Raw genomic sequence first — 25983 nt, forward strand, 5'->3', positions numbered from 1 at the left:
GCCACACCCAGGAAATCATAAAAAAACTCCCAGGAAGAAGGAAATTCATGCTGAGAATTCAAATGGGTAAATAAATAAAGTGTTAAGTAGTTAGTCATCATTATTACAGGAGTTTAAGATGATGTAAATTCAAAGTGGAATGTGCAATGCTGGATCCAAGTCCTTGCAGAGGTGTAAAGGTCCTGTTCTAGCCTTCACTGCCAGCCAAAATACTGCTAAATTATCTTCGGCATTAGAATTACCACCCATGTGTTCTGGCTATACTGAAGATGCTGCAGAAAAGACACTGAGGAAAAATGCACAGAGTGAATGGTATTACACACCGATGAGCCACAGGCCTGCAGAACTTTGGCTGTGCTCAGGGAGGTACAGGCTGCGGAACCTGCTGGAAATGCTGATCAATCATTACAAACACTGCTCTTAATTAAGCATCACCGTTGGGTAACTCAAGGAGGAAAATTTACTCATCTCTGTGTGAGAGAGTAGGGCATATCTGAATAGTCTGAATACCCCAAAGCATTTTCAATCCAATGGAATGGACAGCAATCCCTTCACATTTTGTTGGCGACATGGAGAGTGGGATTGAGTGCACCCTCAGCAAGTTGGCTGATGACACCACGCTGTGCTGCAGTCGACATGCTGGAGTGGAGGGAAAGGGTGCTACACAGAGGGACCTTGACAGGCTTGAGAGGTGGGTCTGTGTGAACACCAAGAAATTCAACAAGGCCAAGCACAAGGTACTGCACCCAGGTCAGTGTAATGCCAAGCACACATCCAGGCTAGAGCAGATGGAGAGCAGCCCTACACAGAAAGACTTGGGGGTGCTGGGGGATGAGAGGCTGGACCAGGCCTGGCAATGTGGGCTCACAGCCCAGAAAGCCAATTGTACCCTGGGCTGCACCAAGCCCAGCATGGGCAGCAGGCTGAGGGAGGGGATTCTGCCCCTCCACTCTGCTCTGGTGAGAGCCCACCTGCAGTGTTGCATCCAGCTCTGGGGGCCCCAGCACAGGAAGGACATTGACCTGTTGCAGCGAGTCCAGAGGAGGCCACCAAGATGATCAGATGGACAGAGCACCTCTCCTACAAGAAAAGGCTGAGAATTCCAGTTATTCAACCTGGAGAAGGCTCCAGAGAGACCTTCTAGCACCTTCCAGTAGCTAGAGGGAGCTTACAAGAGAGCTGGAGGGGGGCTTTTTACAAGGGCATGTAGTGACAGAACAAGGGGGAATGGCTTTAAACTGAAAGAGGGTAGATTTTTACTGTGAGGGTGGTGAGGCACTGGAACAGGTTGCCCAAAGAAGTTCTGGATGCCCCATTCCTGGAAGTGTTCATGGCCAGGTTGAAGAACGGGGCCTTAAACAACCTGGTCTAGTTGAAGATGTCCCTGCCCATGGCAGGACGGTTGGAGCAAGATGATCTTTAAGGTCCCTTCCAACCCAAAGTGTTCTGTGATTGAATTCCCAGGTCTGCTTTTGAAGATTCTATGATAACCAAGACTGATCAGTACAATTGCTTCTCTTAGAGCACATCCCTATGTTAGAAACTCCAATATCCAGATGTTAGCTTTTAAAAGACTAAACTGCTAATTAACCACCTTAAGGAGACCAGTATATCCTTGTTAAGTTATTGGACAATATGGTTTTTTTTTATTTTTTTTTATTTCTTTTGTTCTTAGTTTTTGTTTGTTGTTGCTGGTTTTTTGTTTGTTTTAATACAATTAAGGATGCAACCCACAAGAAAAAGCAGAAAGAGTCCTTATGGAAAAAACAAATATATTGAACACATACCAATCAAATGGTACAGATATGGGACTGGCTTTGATTTCAAAATTTAAGTAGAAATAAAAAATATGTAATGCAACAGCTGTTCAATTTCCAAGTCTAAATAGGCACTGTAAAAAGACATTTTGCTTTCTCCAGCACACATTCCTGTCTAAATGCTCCCACTGTAATCAATTCCTAGAATCCCAAACAAAAATAAAACCCAACACTGGGAACATAACTTTTAAGTAAAAGTTAATATCCATCCACCCACCCTCTTACAAAAAAGCAAACAAAAAAAATTCCCCCAAATACAACCTTTCAATGCTGCTGTTTTGACTGGAGCAGAATTGGAGAATTTATAAAGGTTCAAAAGCACCCAAGGCAAGTAGTACAATATAATTTGTTCACTAACTTGTACTGGAAAGGAGATTAAAAACATTGAGATCTGCATCTTGGTACATAAAACTGTTGTCCTGAATAAAGAGAAATATTTCAGAAAAGTTTTACAACTTGGTGGAAGTCCAGGACCCAGCTTTAGGCATCATTAATTGATGGGGTTTAATTCTGACTTTGTTATAACCACTTTTATATACTGTACATCTATCCTAGTTGGATCAGTGTCTGGAACTGCTCTCTGGTGTCCCTTTGAACAACTGTAAACTAAACCAAAGTATGCAACTCCATAGGAAGCTAGAGATCAGGTGAACACACAGCCAGTTATATCTCCCCTGCCTCACGCTCCTCTGAGCTCCGTGGGTCTTCCGAGCGGCCATTGGCGCTCTCGTAAGAGCGTTTCTTGTCTTTGAAATCTCGCGGTGACCTCTCCCTCGAGCTTCTATCTTTGTCACGCGATGTCCTATCACGGTCTCTTGAACGCTCTTTGTCTCTGGAAGATCTTTCTTTAGAGGATCTGAAAAGTGCAGTACATTTGAGAATTCCAGTCAGTCATCCATTTGTAGCTATCAAACAGCACTTAGATTTTTTTTTCCCCCACGCCAACTTTAGATTCATATAAATAGAAGTGTATGAGACGACATCAGAATTCATTCTACTCTTCTTCCTTTCCCTACTTCTGATTTCAAAAGACAAATACTTTGAGGCAGGATTTAATCTACATTTATTACAGAGCCCAGATTAAGGTCAGTGTGCTTAACTAAATCTCTTATTTTCAACTTCCACCCTCAAGTCTGTATTAACCAAAGTTTAATTGAAATTCTTCATCAGCAGTCTCTAGCTTAAGAATAATGTCAGCCTTTCTCGGTATATAAATTACAAACTTAAATGTTTAGAAACGGGAGTTTGATTAAAAGCAGGGGGAAATTAACTTGAATTATTCTGGAACAAGACCATACGTGACAAATACAAACCAAATCTGGAATCTGTGCATCAATTATATTTTTGCACAAAAATTAGCCCTTGTGTGATTTTGCAAGGTTGGAGTGGCGTTATTTTTAGATACTTTACTCTGATAATAGGCATTTTCAAAACCTTTTTGATGGAGCCAGAAATGAACTGTTCTGTTAAACAATTCATACTGTTTTAAAAATTGAATGAGCTATCTGTTGTATGAGGGAAAAAAGTATTAGACATTCTCATCTGTATTCCTTTATAAATGCACTTAAGTCTGTTGCTAAAAAACATTACATTTTCATTTTATCATGTACTGTAATCCGAGAATAGCTTAGTACAAACTTCTACAGAAAAATCTTAACAGCATGCTTTATATAAAGCTAGCCACTTCCTAGTAAAAAAATTTGGTGTACTGAACAGTGAGACTGTAGGCTCTCCACTTAGACAAAGTTACTGTCACTTCACCTCAAAGCTTCAAACCCAAGGTCTGCAAAATGCTCCTGCACTAATTTCCTTCTACAAGCTTACAAAGAAATGACCTTTCATTTCAGTTGCTCAGTTGAAAAGATTATTTTCCTTACAATGTACTGTTTCGCAAGACTCTGTATTTGCAACTGCTAAGATCCAGTAGCATTACTCCTATTGTGGTTAATCTTGGAGTTAGTACAGCTGTTTAGCAAGTATCTTGTATTGCAAGGCCCCTGCAGAAGTAACAATTCCTCCAAATTGGTTTATTCAGGCCAGCTGTAGCAATTAATCGTAGAATGCGCAGACAGATAGGACACGATGCTATTCACAGCTTTGGCTTTCTAATCAATGCATTTATGGAGGAATCTCAGACACATTCATCCAGCTGTCCCATCTCTCTACAAGTGAGTCTCTAATCAGAGGACAAGAAGAAAGACTGGCTTTAATGAAACACAGCCCTTGACACACAAATTCTTGTGAGTGGGCCCAGGCATATTGACACAACCTTCTCTCAAATGCACCCATGCTTATGTCTGCTGTCATGATTGACCTTATCACTGAGTATGTATCTCAGCCTCTAACTGCAAACATTCCCTTTCTCATTGCAACACAAAATGCACAAACTAACCCTAACCCTAGCCCTAAACCTAGCCCTAACCCAGTCCCCCACTACCACAAATCATGCAGTCGAGTTGTTCTAATGAAACAAAAGATACTTAATTTTAGTTGTTTGAAACTTATGACTAAGAAAATGTAAGGACTTAATTTAGACCTGCTCTTGGTAAGCCAGTAGTCCCAGCGTGGGCAGACCCAGAGCTCCTATTACGTTGGCCAGGTTGCTATTACCAGATAGGCTCCCGTTGCCTAAGACACACTGCTACTACTGTCAGACACTTTGTGCGCTCAGTTATGCCCACAGTGTGGAGGTCTGCTCCTTGTATCGATACATTTGAAATGAGAGGCATTAATAGATTTAAATGTATCAACCAACTGTTTCATAGGGTGAATGGTGGCGATACAGAATAAAGAAAATATGTTTGTCAGACAAATGTATGTGTTTGTAGAATTTCCTCACCTATAGCACACAATAAACATCCTTTTACTTTCAGAATTAAGAATTATCTGAGAGATGACAGTTTTTAATTTAACAAGAAAGGCTCTTGTGAAAATACTTTCTGACAAAGGGTGGGTAGGACAACTGGAAGGAACTGTGTGGTTTGCTGCAAGCAGGAATACTCAGCATGTTTGCCTGTAATCACAGCACACTTGTCTTAAGGCCCTAGAATTACTGGCACCAGGGGTTGCTACTGCCACAGCCTTCAGATGCCTTTCTACTGCTTGTGCTGCTCTTCTGCAAGAGTCTGGGAAGAACACCATGTTCCCCAGATCTGAATTTATATGGTTATTCAAAACTAAAATGCTATGACTCCTTTCTGAAGAAGTTAACTTCCTGGTGCATATCTGCTGTTTTTCAGACTATTCTTGGCCAGAAAGCCTTGGACAACTGAATGTTTTCAGCTTAAGACAGGCTTGAATAAAAGCATTTCATATGAGTATTTTAAGAAATTACTTCAAACCAAAATTTAAAAAATGGGATTTGGCAATGAGTACTTCCCTGGGCGAGAAAAACAGAGTTCTTAGGAGACAGGAAACTATAACAGAATAGAGCTTGCAAATTAGATCTATTTTGCATTCTGGCATCAACATTGGTATGGTATCCAACAGAAAAACTTCCCCAACATCCACGTGGAAATCGGCTCTACTGACTAGAAGGGCATCTCCAAAAAGGAGGTATCCTGCCCAGGCACAAATTCAACAGCCATCCTGGTCCCAGTGCAGAAACATCACAGTTCTAAGGATTCTTCAATCTCTTGAAAACACAGTAAAGGTATTTTCAGAGTAAAAATTTTGCTTCACCTCAGAGAAGTAAGAGGTATTAACTGCTAATGACAGCACAGCAGTTCTTCCTCCTCAAGCTAACACTAATGTCAAACTTTTACTTGCACCAATGATTCTTCCAACACGGGTGTGTTCCTTCAGGGCAGAAACTGACACCATGAGAAATGTTTCCAGTACTGAGTATCATAAGGTTGAAATCTTGTGCCCTGAAGACCACTGCATTTTTTAACTTTTAACATGTTTACTGTTACATGGATAGCACCAGTGGTCTATACTGTCTCCCTGTTCTTACATGTTTCTCTGCATCATTTGCACTGTGCGTATCACATTGAAGAGTTCAAACAAGTATGATGAGAATCCCTGAACAATCAATCAGCGCAGTTTTCTTCAAAGCACAGCAACTGAGTCTTGCAAAGCTGGAAAAGTAGTAGTTAAAGGCAGTTTGAGCATATACTCTAGAAATTGGTTTATCCAAGTTCATGAATGTATTGATTCAAAGGAAAATGCCTGTTTTAAGGCTGAAAAACAACAGGTTTGTGGATTTTCTAATCTGCTGTTGTGAATGCCTTGAAGAGTCAGGTTCTTTGGAGACAGCAATTGCTGACTCTGAAATACTGACTTCAGAAAACTTTAAAGAATTTTAAATACCCAACACTACTGGTGATATCAAGTAGAATGCTGGACTTTTATCAATCTGCAACAAAAAGAAGGAACAAAAGTCTTGGACTAACCCTGCTTTCTATGCTCTCTTACAGAGCACAATGGTATTACAGTCATCTACCCACTCTAGGAACTAAAAAACCATCAGTTTTAAAGTTAAAAGCCAATGAGATCCTTGAACACATCCAACATATTTCTCCAACCTTGGTGGTTTAACTCCTAAAACAATCTGAACTATAAACCCTGCATGTGTGGCCACTTCAAAATCAGACCTTTTATCTTCTTGCATGTCAGCAGTCTGTCAGGGTTTTAAGACTGGGCAGCCTGTCACTGTGCTGCATTCAAGTGTATGCCACAGCAGCTGACCTATACAGGAAAGGAATCCTGTTTATGAGCAGACCTCCTTATCAAATGCCTCACTGTGCAATCCCATTCTAAGTTATGCTTAACTCATTCATCTAAAATAAGCCAGCAAATCCTCATGAGCAGACTGCATTTGAATCATGGAAGAGCAAGGGCCTCAGCCTTCTCTCTGCAGTTATCCCTCAATGAGGGTTTCAGTGACTTTCCTTGCAAAGCAACATCTTCAGATGTAGTGCAACGAGTTTATTTTCAGGCATATCTGAACCTGTGTTTATCTGGTGCAGTGTATAACAGATGGGCTCTGGTGCCAGGAACAACAGCCTGAGGGAAACCCCAAATGTATGACAGTAAGATGCTGCTGATGTCCGTGGGTTTAAATGGAAACTGGCTGTTTTACTGTTTAGGCTACAGGAAGCCTGTATTGTCAACTTGACACCAATACTCTGTAGCCCTCATCCAAAACAGAAATAATATATAACCCTATTATTTTTATTAAAAAAAACCCAGAAAAAAGTCACTGTGTTATGTCATATCATAAATATGCTGAAGTTGTAACCAAAACTCGAGACAGAATTGAAATGTGTTTGAATGGCCAAGTGGTAACCATAAACTTAATTTAGTGTGAAGAGTCTCATCATGCCTCTGGGGAAAGCCATTTATTTCTAGGGCAACATTCACCTCTTTTTGGAGCTGCGCTCTCGGCTCCTGTCCCTGGAGCTGTGCCTGCTTCTGTGATGGCTGCGGCTGCGGCTGCGGCTGGTGGAGCGGGACCTGTGGCGATGGCGCTTCTCACGGGACTTGGAGCGAGTTCTTCTCTTCCGCTCCCGCGAGGCTGAGCGAGACCGATGTCTGCGGCGGTCCCGGGACCTGGATCTAGAACAGAAAGGACTTAAACCAGACACTGCCTTCACCCAGCTACTCCTACCAGTGTACTGTGAACTTTATGCACTCTGTGAATAAGCGAATCTGTACAGAGAATGGTCTGCAGCACTCTGAGCTACTGCACTGCCTGAACACAGGCAAACAGGGGAAAGCAACATTAGAAAAGCTACAAACTCCTCTGTGACTTACGCAGACAGTTTTAGAGTTAATTCATCACTGTTTGCCTACAGCATAGCCAATTCAGGCTTCTGAAAGCAATTAAAAATATGGAAGAAATCTACTTTTTAAAATTTTGAAATCTTGTTTTTATCAGGCAAAGTTGTAGAACTCCCTGATGCAGTGACACGGATCACCTGTGCAGGTTTGGAAGAACACTCAGACTACTACTGATGGATGATCTGTTGAGGGTTAACCTGTATGCTTAGGATTTTAAAAACATGGGCTTTCACCAAAAGGTATTAACCACAAGCTTTTGCAAAGAAAAAGGAATTCTCTGTGTTCTAAGTGTCATTTGGGACACAAAGCTGCATTGCAGTAGCCATAAAATAGATGTACATGTATAAACTCAATAGCGTGATGATAAATACTGTATGAACACACAATGAGATGACACGTGTAACAGAAAGCTTTGCTCATAAAGATGGATATCTTAAACTAATAGTGCTACACAAACTTAAAAGTGTTCCAGCTGGCTTCACTGCTGGTATTCCTTGTCTGCAGATTTATATACCTTTTGGCATGCTTGCTGTGGGATCTGGACCTGAAATAAATGGAAAATAGCAATTTTCCTTATAGAATCTTACTATTAAATGAAGTACAATTTAGTAATACACCAGACTAGCTGACCTGTTATTGTATTTCTTGTTTTAGTAGCAATTGTTTAAAGGCCTTTTATTCAATATTAACATCTTTACTGCAACATGTTCATCATGAAACACATCCCTGTTTTGTGTTGCGTTTTTTTTCATCTGAGACTACGATACTAAAACCCCAAAGAATAGTAAATCTGCTTTTTAACTCACAGAGAAAAAGCTTACAGTTCTAGTCAATGTTCCCTTATTTCTTGTCAGGCAAGTATTATCAGACTGCAACAGATTTTTCAAAAGTTTACACTGTTAACCTCTGAAGGTAACATGTCAAGAGAACTGCAGTTCAGATTCCATTTCACTCCAGCTCCAAAGCCTGGAAGCCACTATTTCACAGTAGAACAGGGAACTACTCTCCTTAGTCATACATTCAACTACTTCCAATAAGGAAACTTCTAGTGTCTATGAAGAAATAGCTATCAGTTGTTAGAGAATCACATTTATCAGATCTCAAAACAAGGTACACAACTGAAAATTATCTCATTTAAAGGCCATTTGTTCAAATATGCAGACACACTACTATTAGTAGTTTTTAAAAAGGCTTTTTATGAAAACTATTCCAAGTTTTAAGAGTTAGACAAAAATTTCATCTCAATCTTTGTTTCCAAGGAATGCAAACTACTGTAATTTGGCAGATTTAGAAGTGTGTATGAACTACATCACAGTTTTCTCATTAAACTTAAATAGGTCATTATGTACATGGAATTAAAATAGATCCCTACCTCCTTAGTTTCTCCCTTTCTTCTCTTTCCCTCTCCTCTCTACGTTTCAGACGTTCCTGATTTCGTTTCTCCTGTTTATCAGCCACAATCCTCTGAAAGCAAAGAAATATATTCATTAAGTTATATTTCAACATTTCTCAGATATAGGTGCTATAACAATGATCTAGACATTAACATTCTGTTCTTTCCCTCAGGTATATTCCCTTTCCCTTGTGTATATTCTCTCTCTCTTCCTCAGTATACATGTATTTTTTTTCTTCAGGAAACAAATTATTGCAGAAGAGCTGCAGCAAATAGATGGGTTTTACACGAAGACCTGAAATATGCAGAGTTAAACATTAAGTTTTTAATAAAGGGAAATTGTAAGTCATGCCTTTAAATGTGAGAGCTTCCATGCCAATGTTATCGTATTTTGGCCGCTGGGGAAAGGTAGAAAGGAAACAGAACTAGGAAAGTTAACTGTTTCTTAAAGGACTTGGTTGGGCCGATATCTGGGTTTTGAGGCTACTTGTTTCTGTATTGTGACCATGAGACATAAAATTGGAGCAGATGCTTCAGCTGACAGCCCCCAGGCTGAACTCACTACTACTGGGGACAAGGCACGCTCAGTAGAGGGCCCTCAGATGTGGAACTCACAACTGGAGATCTGGCCAAACCCAAGTCTTGCCACCTTCTGGACATGATGCAAGAAATTCAACTCTTTGTAAAGACCTTCTTCTGAGAGGTGGAATTGCCCCAGCAGCATCTTGATCAGATCTCTGAGGAGAGCTCTGAGGAAGGAGGGGATAGTTATTGTTTTCTTTTTTTGTTAGTGAAGCACTTCAAAAGATTATTTTATTGATGCTTTGGGAATCTGAAATAATTATCCATGCATATTTTTTTTCTGAATGGCGTAAATAACCAGTTATTTCAACCCTTTATGTCAAATTATAGCTATACCTCCTTGTAAAACATCAGTAATTTAGCTACAAGAAAAGTTTCTCATTCAAGTGACTCTTTGCATAATTTCATGGGGGGATGTGAGGATGTATATATGAGTTGTTCTAGGCATCTAAGATTTAAGGTACACCAGCTATATTTAGGAGCCTAAATTGCCAATACAGTCGATGGAAAGGGCTGGGCTCTCCAAAGTGTAAGTCACTCTGCAAGACAGCTGGAATATTATGAAACATAAACCAAGTCAATTTACTCAAACCCAATAGCAGCATTTTCTGCTTTTAGGGCTTCAACTCCTTTAGCTATTGTCTTTAGTGATTTCTACAGTTAAAATGGTTAACTGAGCTAGGAACTCTCTGATTTCTATATTAAGGTCATGAGTGGCACCAGTGCCCAAATCCATCTTCTTGAGTACTGGAAGTCCAGAACACAATTCCAGTCTTTCTTCCAGCACATGATTTCTGGTCATGATAGGGTTGTTTAGGATAATATTCCAACTGGATTTCAAATCTTCAAGCTACAGGGAACATGCAACCTCCCAGTAACAGTTATTTTCATAGCCAGCCTGACTTCAAGACATACATCACTTTGTATTCCCATTCTGAAGAGCTACGGCCTTGGGTTGGAACCTATTCCATCTATTGTCACTTAAGCTTAAAAACCTTGAAAAATTACTTAGCAAAAAGAAAATTCAAAGTGACCTCCTAATCTTTATGCACATAAAATAAACAAATTGAATTATAGTCATTCACCATAGACCAGGCTGTTTGGGCTCCAAGCATTTCTTTACATTTTTTGAAAACTTTACCAAGTGTTATCATCCTCCTTATTACATGCTCTTCTACTTTCAAGCATCTTGTTATTACTTCCAGTCAATCATCTGGCTAAAAGTAAAGTTCCTCTGACTGTCTCCTATGACTGCAAAACATGTTTCAACATCGCTGTCGTTGGTTCAAAAGACAGCTCTCTCAGTTACAAGTAGAATCACATTCTTTGTTCCCAAGATGTATTACTGAGTGTGTGTTTTAATGTATCTCAGTGCAATAGAGGTCATCTTAGTAAACTCTCCAGGTAATTGATGTTAAATTGTTTAGTGTTTTTTAGGCTGATGAAATACCAAATTTTAAAGTGACATGAAAGAAATTCACACATCCAGAAGGAAATATGCAATTAAGGCTGCATGTCAAATAATTAAGTAGGAGCACACACACAAAACACAGGAATGATTTACCCTGAGTTCCTCAAGCTTCTCTCTTATTTCAATAAATCCCAAATGTAGTTTTCCTCCAAAGTGATCAGCGAGGCGTCGGTCATTGTCATGCAGACCAAGATAGGCTGAGCACACCTCACACACCCGCAGCTTCTGCTGCTGAAAGCTGGAGGCAGGCATAGAATTCCTGTACACTTCCTGGAAAAAATCCAATTTGCTGTTACTTCTCAATGCACATAAATACAAGGATAGCACTTTACCAAAGATACACTACAAATTAATAACCGAATGCAATGTACACCAGCGCACACTTCAGTTAATTCACACTTCATAAACCAACTGTTCCATTCAGATACAAAGCATGTTTCCTTATTTTGAAAATTGAGAGTATTTCAAATCAGGACATTAGGAACTGGTTTCTCAAATTAAAAAAAAGTGGAGTAATTATTACCTTGCATAGAAGGATGAACAGCTTTTTCATATACAATAATGAATATACATGAACACTACACTTACTATGTTGACTTATTATGAAAATACTACACTAGTTTTCATTCTGAACCCAGTTTAGAACAGTATTGGCTCCCTGAGAAATCTATCTGCATTTCAGATACTAATTAGACACTGTATCCAAGCAAAATTTATCTACATACACTCAGAAGATGGACCATCAAGGCTGCCAGCAACTTTCTGATACTACTAAAACAATTGCAGATGTTTCCATAAATTTCAGTATCTTGGTGTAACACAATATGAAAAATCTTTTGATGAGTTCTGCTGCCTGAACATTACAACAACCATTCTGACTTGTTTGATACCCAAGACACTAAGGAAGTATCTTCCAGTGAAGACAGTGGTTCACTTCCCTGAAGCTTTCCAGTAGGAGTCACATCAGCACAGCACAAGGTACAACGGGGCTGCCACAGCAAGAGCCATGAGGCCAAACCAGGAAAGTCAGTCCAACACACACAGACACAGGGGCACTGTCCACAGATACAACTGACCAACACAGCCAAGTCAAGAGAAATCCATTATTTATGGAAGGGAGTGTAAGAGAGTATTTAGGGGTAGAAACTTTTAACTGTACAGGATGCTGCACAGCAATTTCTTTAGTTTTATATGAAACAATTAGCTAAGGAAGTGCAGATGAGATGTTTTGCATTACACAGAGGCAAACCAATTCAATATTTGACCCTGCCCTTTCCATCCCCCAAGCTTTACACAAACAACTTACTTCTGCTTCTCTCTTCTTTACCCGAGCCTTCTCCACCTCATCCATTACTTTCTGAGATTCTTCCACATTCCCATCAGCTCCAAGCTGTTCTACTTTGGCCAGCAGTTTCCCAATCTCTTCATTCAATTCATGGACTCTTTCAGCCTTGAAAGACAAGGAAAGACACAGGAAATGCTTTTAATTACAGAAACAATCTGAACTACTACTAAGTTATTACACACAAAGTTGGAAGGATAGAATTAAAAGAAACATGCAAAAAGAACTTCTCCAGGTAAGAGTGAAACAGAAACCTGAGTTACCAGGTCTATGCATCAATTCCACAGAGGGATTTTATTCAGAAAATTCAAGTAATTCACACTGTTGTCTATACCACACAGTCTTGCAAAATTTACTATTTGCATAATCATTCCTCCTAGCAAGTGCCCACATGTGCAGAAAAATAACAAAAGGTTTTTTTCATTAGGAGATCTAGAGAAAAGCACATAAATTTTTATTTCCTTTATGGATGAAATTTTGATCAAAAAGTGTAAGTTTTACTACCATTTGTATGGCATGGAATCACAGAGTGTCGTTTCCTAAGGCAAAAAATACCAGAGGTCTCTCTTCCCTTCTGTGCCTTAAAGGCAGTTTTAGAAAGGATAGAGAAAATGTGCTGGTTTTTCCTCCCTCCTCAGTATGAATTCTTAGATTGGGTATCTTGCCAAAACTTGAAGTGGGCTCTTTAAGAACACAGACCTTCAAAGACACTTCAGTAACTAGTTTTACATGCTTACTTTAGCTGCAACTTCAGCACTGATCTCTTCTTGGGTTTCTGCTAGTCTTTTCTTAGCCACTTCTGTTCGCCTATCACAGTCTGCAATAAATGACTGCAGGTGGTCCATTGCCTAAAACATCAATAAGAATAAGGATCAATGCTGTTAAAGGACATGAATATAATGACATATGTTAATGCAAAACTTTTTAAAAATTATTGTCTACACACTGTCATGGTTCTAAGTATTTAGACAAATTTGGAAGTGAACCTGTCCTAAGTCTTCTCTGTCAAGAAGTATTTCTAGCAGGCAAAATTCTTCAAAGGATATTCAGGATCACTTCATCCAGCCATTATACACAATACTGTAACTTTGTTTCATTAGGGTTTTAAGTTATTAACATATTAACATCATCCCTTCAAATAACAACCAAAAAAACCAAACCATTTTGTCCCAGTGAAAACTCACTTCCTCATTGGGAGTTCAAAACTCAAACTACAGTAGGATACGGGGCCACAGCGAGTAATACAGGGCAATGGTCTGCTATCCACAAGACAGAATGAGTTTCTTCATTAAGTGCAGAATTGCTGACTCTCTTCAAAGCATCCACAGCCTTACCATTTGCTTGCTGTTTGGTAACACTGAGATAGCACCCAGGCTGATGATACCTTGTGCTGTGGGAGGCTCTTATCAGTTCTACCTGGAGACTACCAATACAATACTTGCACATATTGATGAAGAGGTATGATGTATCTTTCACGTAACTGCTAAGGGTTTCTCTTTTATCAAATTGCTTTTCCAAAGTTTTCCTTCTGTGTGTACCAAAACTTAACATCTTTCACTCAGTGTATCCACCCTGGTACACAAATGATGCTCTCTCTCCAGCATTAAGTCAAAATACATACATCAAGCTCAAAGAAGAAATCTTGATCTTTGGATGCTATTTCATAGTCTGCCCTTAATGCCAGGTCATGCACCTTCAGGCATTCTCCAAGGTCCATTCTCTGAAAAGAGACAGAGGCAATGTGGTTTAACTTTTCAGCAGTGTTACAAGGAATAAAGTTAGCATGATTTTCTTTAACAGTCAAACATTCTGAAGCAAATCATCTCCCCTGTGGGATGAAAGCACAGTTTAACAAAGCTGTAAGATGATACCACATCTTTAATAGACATGTATGAAGCAGGAAAATAATAAAAGCAGAGACAGAACAACTTGTCCGATCATTATGTTGTTTGCGTTACAAAGTGTCATTAATGTCCTGCAAAAATGTTGCCTTACTGAAAGTTTAAAAGTGGAACATCCTGTATTGAATTTAAACAGCTTAGCAGACCCAAGTTCCATGAAAATAACTGGCAATTAAATGGTGAAATTCTCAGCCTGAACTGTTTGCACACGCTATGACACTGAGTTATATTCATGACCTGGAACAGCTACAACAAGAGCACCACTGTACATGCTGCTTAAAAACATTCTTGAAGCATTTCAAGTAAGATGGTCAAAAATCAAATCCCAGCAAAACATTTTGCATATGAGTGAAGATGAGCTGAGTGTTGGACTATGTACAAGAATCAGGGAAGGAGAAGCAAACATTTCACTTGTAATCAAACCATTCTGGAAAGGGCAGGAAGAAAGCATGAACTTAAAAATGTAAGTAGGTTTCATCACCTAATCTTCCATACAATGCCCCTGAGTGCCCAGAACCTCATTAGGGTAACAAACACTGTTTTGAAATTGAAATTTGCATAATACACAGCATAAGAAATTCTGATTCAGTTTGCTCACCACAAGTCTGATGATCAAGACAGAGCGATGTACACTTGACAAAACCCAAACAAATGAAAAAAACCCCACCCACAAACAACAACAAACTCCAAAAAATCCCTGAAAAAAACCTGTCCCAAAGCCAACTTGTAACAGAAACAAAATTGAATAAAACCAAGGCAGCCTCTCTGCAAAAGCACAGGCTGATTTATGATCACTGTAAGTGATGATGTGCACCACTTAAAACCAACACAGTTTCAGCTAAGTCTGCTCTTGGCACTGTTCACTTAATATTAAGAAGAGTTAATCCTTTCTTAACACTGAAAGCACATAATGAAAACTGGAGTCTGATGGAAAAAGCTGTTACTGTTGTAGTTAAATAACAGTTTTAGAACCAAACCTAAAATAATTAATAACTTGGGAGTTTTGTAAATAGAAGATGAGTGTTAACTCAGAGAGTGTTGCAAGTCATTTGAATATGAGACAAATGACTGGGGGTTTTGTTGCGTTTTTGTTTGATTGTTTGTTTTTAATAAATAAAATACTCAGATTTAAGTAAACAATTCAAGCCTTGTAATTATAAGAAAAAACCTAAACATCAATTACTTTGGTATTCTCCAATCTCCAGTGAGATGTTCCAATGAATCAACCAAAGCAATTTTTATGGAAGCTGTTAATTTATTTCAAATGTTAGAAACAAACACAAAAAGAGATGGCTAAAATAAAGAATTTTGAACTTGAAAGTTTTTTATAAACTGTAGTTCTTTAAATACCCTTCAGCAACTGTAAATCTATTTTCCAGAAAACATTTGATTGTCACAGGGAATATCTGATTGCAATGATAGATTAGCTTTTCCTTTTGCAGCTATACAGGACATCAGCAATATTGTTAATTGAGGCAAATCCACGAAAGTCCTTGAAGCTGAGCGATGCATTATACATGTGTATTTCCAAGTAGATGCTGACAACATTTAAACTGAAGCATTCTTTCAGGAAAGTACTTCAATACTAGGAAAACAATGTGGAAGAGCATTTTAAAATTATCTGAAAATTAGACACTTAAAAACTCTCCTAAAATTGTGCAAACACTGTCTTTATGCTGATTCATTTCTTGTACTGACAGGGTGTTTAAGGCTGAACTGCAGAACTCACAGCCAATCCTGTTTGAAGGGACAGCACTTTGGTTCTAAATGCACAGACAAAGCCAGTGACACAATTCAATAGGTCTGAAAACAATGAGAAAAAACCTCAAGCATATTCACTGCTGCACTAGAAAGAGTATTTTAATATGTAATCTGCGTACACTTCAAATAATGCATGACAAACTTTCATCGCATGCTAAACCCCCAGAATTCACATAACACTCCCATGACACTCTGTTCTTCACTACTACATGTGGTTTCTGCTTCTCTTCCCTCCATTTGGGTTGGATTTCACCCCCCCGACACAGGACGTTTTCTGACTGCTTCTGATTTCATACAGTATCAAGATGGCAAATTTAAAACCTTCTGAGTAACTTCAGTAATATTAGCAGAAATTTTGAGGAATAAAGGGGCTGTTACAAGAGAAGAAATTTTGGCTCTTCTTCCCCACTTTGCTCCAATGGTGTTGCCTTGTAAATACTCATGTGGCCTAACAGGGAGCAAGAAAAAGCAAGTACAAGAGAGAAGGATTATTTATCATTAGTTTTGCTGCTGAAGGGATTACACTGTTATTGGAAATCCTGCTTAACACAGCCTGTACTAGTCCTGAGCAATCCTTTGAAAACCTTCACAGAAATCACTATTAACTGTCTCAAAAGTTGTACTGGCAATACCCAATGCAGAGAGACATAAAAATCCAACCACACTTAAAATTCTTAAACCAGTTTGCATATCATATGTAAACACGGGCTAAAAGCACTTCTGCTGGTGCAAGCTATGCAACATCAGGCAAAGACATCTCATTCTGGGAGTGACTCATTACTGTGAAGAGGCTATGCTGGATCAGGCCTGTCGAGGTGTTTAATAACCACAGAGCAGCTCATGTTATAATCTGGCTGCAGAGTAGATGGACAGCAGATGAAAGTGGACAAAAAGATACACTAAGACACATTATTTCCATTTTCGGCAAGTGCACTTTGGTGTTAAAGCATCCTCCCTCCCCCAGGGACACAGAACGGGCAATTGCAGTTGGCCATTTAAACGTCCATCACATTTGGAACAGAAAATGGGTGTGAGGGACTCATGTTCATACACTGAGCTACTCATGAAAGCTTAAAAAGAATGCATTTAAAACTGTTTTCACTGCCAACACACAGACTTTCAGACAGACTTACACTATTGACTTACAGAGGAGTTCTAATGAGCAATGCAAATAAAGGTGAGAAGATTTAAGTCCCCAGGCTAGACATAACTAAAGTTTATTGACTATGTTAAGCCATTATTTTGGGGCTTTTTGCAGTTTTCTGCACTTTTACTGAGATTAGAACAAAAAACCCCACTCCTTACATATTGGGACAATCTTTATTACAAAGGAAAACTACTGAAGACTAGTCTGGGTAATCACATGCAAAGGTGGGCATCAGGAGTCCTTTTGCTATTGCAGAGCTCTGCATAAGAAACTCATCCCCTTTTAGTATCAACTTGCTGATCTTTTCTGCAATAGTATTGTAGTTCCTAAGTGTTATATGGGCAATTAAAGCTGCTTCATTTCCCAGAGCTGAGGTTTAGACAACTGTCTTTCATCTCAAACAACGTTACTGAAATGATTTAGCAATCATTTTTGTTTTGTTCACAAAACAGATGGAATACCCCTGGAACTAATACAGAAATATGGATTACATACATTTCATCTGACCATGATGCACAGCTCTGCTTCAATCAAATCAGGTACAAAAATAAAATAATCACATGAGTTAAGTATGAGTTGTCAAGGAAGAGTTGGCCAAAGACTTGGGTAACAGAGAATCTGAAGAGTTTATCTGTAACATAAATGTGCGCTCAAGAGCAGCTGGCAATAATAACTGATTTGGAAACTAAACCCTGACATGATGCTGTTTCTGGAACACGAAATTAGGATGGCTTTTTTTTCCTTCCAGATCTTGAGCTACCAACAGCAAAATTCCCATTTTGGTACTTTTACAACTACTACACTTTCTTTTGATATCAGAAATTTGATTACTGAATGTACTCTACAGGGAGTGCAAAAAGAGCACAGAAAAGCCAAAGCTACTTAAAACACAGAGGTCTGACACTGAGCCAAGTGTGACATAGTAGCACAAACAATCAAATGCTACTACAAACAGCATGTGTCTTTGACAGCTCTTTGAAAGGAGATCCTCTGGACTGTTTTTATTTAGAGAACTCTTTCTAGATATAAAGATACCCTCAACCAAAGCAGCTCATGTTCAGCAAGACAAGGACTTTTGGTTTGCTTAGAAAGATCTGAAATTGCTGATCCATTGATACTGGAGGAAACAGATCTCTTCCTTTATCAAATTGTTAGTGGAACTAATAGGTCTGTATGAGAACCTTAATTATGGAACTCACTTTTCATCTGCACTAACAATTTTGTTTCTGACAGATTGCTACACTTGTGATAGAGCCCATCCTTTCTTGTAGGCAACACATACTCAGAAAGGGAAGCCTTTAGGAAAATATAGTAATGTGTGATTTAAGTCCTCTGACCCCACTAGCAGGGTTAACTTTTGTAGGACTGCACTAGCAGGAAAGAAATGCTGACCAAAAAAGATGCAGATATTACTAAGTTGAAGTCCTTAGTACCCACTGAATTCCAGGTATCTTCAGAAGTATAATACATTTTAAAAGACATTTCTCCCTGTAACCATACTCTCACTTCTGAAGACTCACTTAGATAAGATCTTCACTGAAAAAGCTAGCAGCATTCTTATTTTTAAATGAGGTAAGTCAGTGTTTATATAGTATTTGTTCTTACAGCTTGACTGATATACTAATACTGAAGTTGATGACCATAGAGACAGTAACAAACCCCTCCTTCACCCATGAAAACGGAATACAGTAAAATCAGTTCACTTTCCTGGCACTGGTCAAAGAAATGAAGAACCCATTTCATGCAACTGGCATCATCCCCTGACAGGGCAACAGAGCACCTCACAATTCATCACCACGGGGCTGAACACTACAAATTAAGGTAGTTTATGCAAGCCTAATTTAACGTGATTTTCTAAACTGAGGCAGTTCACCTGATCAAATCAGTGCTGAACTGAGAAGCTGATTTGCACAATGCCTCCTAACGGCTTCTAATTCTTTTTCTAACAGTACAGCAAAAACAAGTCACACCTCAAAACTCAAGTTTTAAGCATGTAAATAGTCTGACTGAGCTAATGGGACTACTGGCAGATCAACTACAGATTAAAACACCTTACTAACACTATCTGCAGATGTGTGAACTATCCAAACTTCTCTTCCACAGTAAAAGGAAACAGTACATTGAGTGAACCTCACTGGATACAGCTCACCTTGAGAGGGATACCCAGTGGCAGGTGACCTGAACCCTTTCCTAGGCTACATTGCCTGGACACCCTCTGACTTCAGTGCAAGCTTCAGCACCTTCCTCCTCAGCTGAAATCTAAATTTAGATGTCTTAATCCGGAGCTGAATTCCACTACTAATAAGCTTAAAGTTAATCATGTATTCAAGTATATCGCTAAACCAAGGTCTTGATCAATACAGTTTTTGTCAGCAGGATCTCCGTGATCTTACCAATTAGTTTACTATGTGCCTCACACAAGCTTGAAAATACATTTTAAATAAAAAGATAACCACAGAACACTAAAGATTTGGAATTTAATAAACTAAAAGAGGATACTACAATTTTTTTTTGTTTGCCTTTTGCTGCTGAGACTCAGTATTCTACCTGTGGCTTCCATGTAGCCCATTATTCCCACTGCCCTTAGAAGAAGGCCACAAAAAATCCAAACTAACACTCTCCCTGTCTCCCCCTGAACAGTGACACAAATTCACCTAGAGCAGGCAGAGACACCTCTGACTGCCTGACTTAGAATTTCCAAGTCTACAAACCCAGAAACTTTGTAGCACAAAAACATATGCCTACGTAAAATCCCTAAACCAAAAGTATATATGCACTACCTTTACCAATCCATATTGCAGCCCAAGAAACAGTTTTTATTGCCAATGGAAATCAGTGCCTTGGCAGAGCCTGAGGAATTTGGCCATTAAGGGAAAGAACACACTAAATTAACAGGGCCTACTCATATGAGTCACTTTGTCTTGTGTTATCTGTGAATGTCCTCCCTGAGTGCTTCTGAAAGAGTGGGTGGACTAGAATTGTATAAAGTCTGCATTTTGCAGACAGGAACAGTGACATGCAGCGCCCAAGAAGTGCAGAGTATCTTGTGATGCAAAAAAACATGGCAACTCATGTCCAGTATTTTACTGATAACCTACTCAGTGAAGAGATTATTAACCTCATAAAATGTCCCCAGAGAACGTATCCTTTCAGAAGCATTCAGGAGCACTCAGCCTTTGTTACCTACAGATCTTGAATGCGAAGATCCATCAAAATTTTCCTCTCAAAACTGGAGAAAATTTCACAGTCATTTTCTAAATCCATGATAAACTGCCCAGTCAGATTTCATGCTTGTTGCCCTTTTAAAAACTGCTATTAAGAGACAAGGTCCATTTCTTCAGGTGTTTCAGTAGGCAAACAGCAGAACATCACACGGGGTAAAGCCTGCCTCTTACACGTCCCCTTTCACTACTCCCACTGAAAGGATTAAGTCAGTCATTGTTTTTCTGGACCTGGATTTACACTGTGGAGCACATTTGTGGTATGATGACTAACTGCACTATGAGGAAGGGGAAAAAGGATTGTTATTCTCTGAAGAAGCAGTTTAGTTTGGTACTGCAAGAGCAGCAGCAGAATCCAGTAAGAGAGAGATGAAAACTTCCACTTAAACTGGGTAGGCTGCCCCAGGCTATGACTGATCTGCACCATGAGAGGAGCTCCTGCACGATACCTATGACTATTACAGTTATAAACATTTCTTGCTGAAGACAGCTGTTCTAGAAATCTTTGTTTACAGAAATTAGACACAACCAAAAGCAGCCAAACAAATCTTTGAAAAGTCTCTTTTTGTGGATTATGCCCAGTGACTTTGTATGGTTTTACAGCACACTGGTACGTCCCAAACCTCCCCCAGGCAGGAGCTACTTGCTCACCCACAACCAAAACACCAGCCAACAAACCAGACTGGTGAAAAGGAATACATTTTCCTCCCTTCTTCCCCATTTTGTATGGACAGTAATGCACAGAACAGTTCAAAATAGATTGTGTATCCACTGATACACAATACTAATTAAATAATGCTCCAGACAGGTTTTCCAGGACTTACTTTCCCTGGTGCCACACGAGTAAGAAAAGCTATAGAAGCGAACCATTAAGAACAGCAGGCACATGAGACTCTGTGTATCCTCATACTACATCCCTCTACTGTTAATTATTTTAACATCACCAAATATTAGGTTACATAACCAATGAAACAACTCACCTGCCTTTCACAAAAAAATTAGCTCCTTGAAACAGGCACCCCAAGGTAAAGTACAACCACAGGGACAAAGCTACTGGCAAAGCCCCTTGTCTGTTCTGCTCAGGCAGTGGAACTTTGACCACAGAGTACACAAAAATGCAAGTCAAACAAGTTACTAATAGGCCATAAATGGAGATTTTAAAATGGTTTTAGAATTTATGAAAATGGCACAGTTAGTGGATATTGCATAGTAAGTGCCACTGTCATATTAAATGTATTACAGCTTCCAGAAATGTAATTATTTGAACTTTCAACTACTTTCATTAAAATATTTCTGAAGAAAGAAGAATCACCTACTTTCCCATACAAATTTATCTGTGGATACTTCCCCACTACAACACATACTTTTAAGAAAGCAATATGATAATTTATGCATAAATTATATTTCCTTTTTTCCTACTACTTGTGACTGTACCAGCTTAAGACCACTTTGCTACAGCACAATTCATGTAGGTAATGTTATTTGGGTTTTTTGTTTCACTGAACAGTGAAATTTAAGTAATAATTAGCATACAGAACAGGAGAATTCTAAAAACTAACTTCATAACCCATAAATCAGTTATTTATAAAAGTTCCTCTGAACCACCAGAGAGCACTAGACAGATACTAATTGAAAATCGTGAAATTAAAGGAGGTACTACAAAGAACAAATATAATTCCATTTCTCCATTCTTGCATAAACAAAACACAAGAATTAGCTACATACAGTTCCAGAGAGGACATCATGAGGGCAGCAGTTGAGAAGGTGGCTCTTGCACACTCTGTCATCACTGAATTTGATTCGCTGCCGGGTCGTGTCACCTGCAATATAGGAATCAGCACATGCCAGGTTAGAGACTGAGGGAGTCAGACATGTTCTCCAGGTTACATGCAAAGCGTTAACACTGCCCTGTCACATAGTGACGGTCTACGGAAACTAGATCTTAAAACACTCTATACTTCTTTGTCAAATAACACCAAAAACACAAATGTGTATTTTAATGCTCTACAATGCTATTTAAAAATACTCTCACACTTCTCCTTCAAAAATGCAGTAGGAAAAGTGCTTGAAATCAGGTCAGTATTAGCTTAGAAACACTTTATTCCAATAGCATTTGTTAAATGAGCTATATAACATTCTATTCAGATTTTGCATGAAATAGTGATGTATTTGTATGCAAGAATTAGTATATAAAAGCAGCCTCATAACACAAAATGATACACATTGAGTCTTCACCAAATCCCACCTGATACTCATTTTATGATTTCACTCTTGGATGCAATGCACCCTCTTACTTCTGATGGGAGTAGCATAAAATGTTGGCAGAAGAATGATTTTAAATGCTTACAAACCTGAAAAAAAAATTAGTCAAACATACGGGCATAGCCTATATGCAAAATATTTTACAGTTGTTTGCATATCTCCATATGATTCACCTTTTTCATTTTTTCCCTTTTCTCTTCTGCATGCTGTTTGTTGGGTTGGAACATCTCAGTTACATCTTCATTGTGGCAGGTTGTAGTTCCTGCATCAGCAGAAGCATCAACCTGCCCAGACATTGAGGTCCCATTGCAAGATTAAATAACCCCTTCTTGGAGCAAGACCTGAAGTCTTCTGACCAAAGCAACCAGCTGGTATTTGGGGGATGAGGACAGAATATGTTTCCCTTTGAGTCATAACATAATTATCACTATTTGGAATTGGGAAGTGAGATTACTGCAATGGCTCTCTTCTTGTTAAGACACAGGCATGATAAAATACCTTCATCTCCCTGACGATGTAGCCATTTATTATTTTTTTATACATAACAACTTGTTAAGATCTCTAATCACTGAAAACCTACTGGTGAATTACTGAAGCAAGGACAGCTGCTGGGAGAAAAAATTACATACAATGAGTTCAGATAGCAGCCTTCCCCAATTCATTAAATATTTTAAAGAGTGTAGATATATTTATATTTTGCAATTATTGAAGTTTTTTTATGGCTTCATGATTTGCAGCTCTAAGACTTTTGAATCTCTTAAACAATTCAAGAAGCCAAATTCATTACTGAGGTAACTACAATGGAGGGGAATAAAAAACCCGCATCTTTTTAGTCAAGCCTTTTACTATTACATAACCAGATTTTAAAATATCAGTTCTATGCATAGGATGCTAATATATAACATTTTCAGATGGGCCACGTTTCAGGTTCTTAAGTGAACAGTAGTTTCCATAAACAACACATGTTTAATTTGCCTGTGGGATACAACAGTTCAAACCTGTACCCCACACCCCAAAGAGCTTCAAAGCAGTTCAACAATAGGTTTTCTAGAGGACAACCTTACTGCTTAGTTATACTCACACTACTAAGAATTTAGAGTAATCCCTTTATAATCATGCCTGCTACTGCAGTAAAGAGTTTTGCTCTTCTGATTGTTTTTGCTTTTTAGGAGGTGGATCTTTATTTTTTAAACACATAATTGCGTTTGTTCCACATTCATTAACACATCTGAAAAGTTATTGATAACTCACGGCTCGGCGAATGCGGGGCCTTTCTGACACTCCCTTGCAGATTGATGTAGGCAGGCAAAGATACATTGAACCTTTATAAATAAAACAAGGGGCCAGATTGTTCAGTTTGTATAGAATAATAGACTCTGCCAGCAATTTTAACACAGCATCTAGAAATACATGTTGACTGTAAAGATTCTTCTATATAAAGACACACGAACAAAATTAAGTATTTAAAACACCCCCACAGCTGATGGCCTAATAACACTAACCTAACAGGAGTCAAGGAATTATCAAGACCAGGAAACTGCTGAAAGAATTGCGGTTTCTTACGTAAAGCTGGCAACCAGTATTTTCACAGACATTACCTCAACATCTGGACGTAGCCTTTTTCACCCTTTTACCACAACTAGGCATTGATGCCACAGCTGAAATACAGTGTTGCTCATCAAAGTGGCTAGCACGGTAATCACAATTACCAAACTCAGGTCACACAGCACAGGGGGGGAAAAAACCAAACAAAGAAACAAAAAGAGGAGGCAGAAACTTGTCAACAACAGCTACAAGAACACTTTACACGTTTACACTTTAAACCTTTATTCTTTCTGCACTGTGCCTTTGGTATAGCATGTAAGAGACTTTCAAGGAAGGCTCCCATACGCAGATCATTTCCATGTTTACCTTTCCTTCCTATGAAAAAGAGTTTCACACTTTTGCATTTCTTTTTAATCTGTTTCCGAAGGAACAGTTTATCAAAAAGAAAGGGTGTCACACACCCAAGCCCTAACAATGACTGAATTTTGTGTCCCTCTGGCAGCTCATTCACAAGTCTGACAGCCTCAGAAAAAATGCTTTAACTTATTCATGAATGCTGTGAGCCTGAATGCTCCTAAGAGTGCACACCTGTTGGCAAAGAGAGCAGATGCATTCTGCTGCCGACCTACAGATGAATCTGCCTGAGCAGGTCATGACCTGGGGCCTTCATGGGTTGCTGGGCGAGGACAGAATAAAATCTGTGGATCCACTATGCACCTGACACTCTGCCTAGAGCAAATGAGATTTATGCAGATGCCTTCTAAGAATTAAAACAACACGAGCAGATGTTTTCTTAAGCCAAGGACTTCTGCAGTACATCAGATAACCAAGACATTACTCCTCTTTGTCAAACTGTACATAGGTTGATACCCTCTTTGTATGGTCAAACAAACAAGTGAATGCTAAATGCTTATGAGTATTAAAAAAAGAAAAGGCTTTATATATTCTGTGATAAGAAAGTAATACATCTAGACAGCAAGTATTCTTAAACATTTGTAAGAAGGGTACTGATATTCCAGACCTTATTACAAGTTCTATTTTAATAGGTAAATAATTGAATTAGCTCAGAATAGCAATTTATTTAACCCTGCCTTTGGAGAAGAGCAGAGTATCCAACTGCTTGAACTTTAGGCCTCGTGGTCATTAAAGAAATCAAAGTCATTTACCAGGGCATGACAGGAGTCAACATCTATCCAATCAGATTTTCTCCATTAAAAAAAAATTACATGGTTGGTAAAATCTATATGGAGAAAATATAAATTATATTTTGCTCAAGAAGTACCATCTTTAGTTTTACTTAATGTAACTGCCCCAAACACATTTCTGTAAGAGATTACTTTCAGGTGAGTGAAGAACTTTGAAACAGAATTGAAACCATTCAAAAAAACCCCCAAAAAACAAAAACACCAACAAAAAACCAACAAAACAAAACAAAAAAAACCCCAAGGAAACTTCTACACTTGCACATATCCTATCCTTTCTAAGCATAAGGAAACTGCACACTAGAGACATAAACAGTAAAGAGATTATGGCAGTAATGTAAACTTTCTAAAGGAAGTTTTCTATTTGGAATGAAACATGATGACTACAGAACTAACATCAATATTCCAGACAGGAGCGAGCTGTTGATTAAGGAACATTCAGAGGTTAAGATCACAACGTGCATTTGTGCTGCACAATTCACTTTGAACTCCACAGTCTCACCTATGAACAAGCCTCCACAATGTCATTCCTGTTCAGCACGTTTCAGTCACAAA

General features: G+C 38.8%; 1 protein-coding gene across 4 annotated transcripts in view; it reads right to left on the bottom strand.

The window, feature by feature from the left end:
- Positions 1-1755: 1755 nt before the first annotated feature.
- LUC7L2 (LUC7 like 2, pre-mRNA splicing factor) overlaps positions 1756-25983 on the bottom strand; it is a 30757-nt gene continuing 6529 nt past the window's right edge. The window contains exons 2-11 of one of the 4 annotated variants that reach the window (XM_071551916.1): positions 23933-24003; positions 22145-22239; positions 14011-14109; positions 13127-13237; positions 12354-12497; positions 11141-11317; positions 8974-9065; positions 8116-8145; positions 7182-7376; positions 1756-2673 (exon numbers count right to left, since the gene is read on the bottom strand). In XM_071551916.1, the coding sequence (XP_071408017.1) occupies positions 2481-2673; positions 7182-7376; positions 8116-8145; positions 8974-9065; positions 11141-11317; positions 12354-12497; positions 13127-13237; positions 14011-14106 (1038 nt within the window). In that variant the 5' untranslated portion in view covers positions 14107-14109; positions 22145-22239; positions 23933-24003 and the 3' untranslated portion in view covers positions 1756-2480. Of the gene's footprint in view, positions 2674-7181; positions 7377-8115; positions 8146-8973; positions 9066-11140; positions 11318-12353; positions 12498-13126; positions 13238-14010; positions 14110-22144; positions 22240-22854; positions 23878-23932; positions 24004-25983 lie in introns of those variants that run through there. The other 3 variants (XM_071551915.1, XM_071551913.1, XM_071551914.1) reach the window with 3 other exon arrangements.

This window comes from Pithys albifrons, chromosome 3, assembly GCF_047495875.1.
Source record: "Pithys albifrons albifrons isolate INPA30051 chromosome 3, PitAlb_v1, whole genome shotgun sequence".
In the NCBI taxonomy this organism is placed as follows: domain Eukaryota; kingdom Metazoa; phylum Chordata; class Aves; order Passeriformes; family Thamnophilidae; genus Pithys; species Pithys albifrons.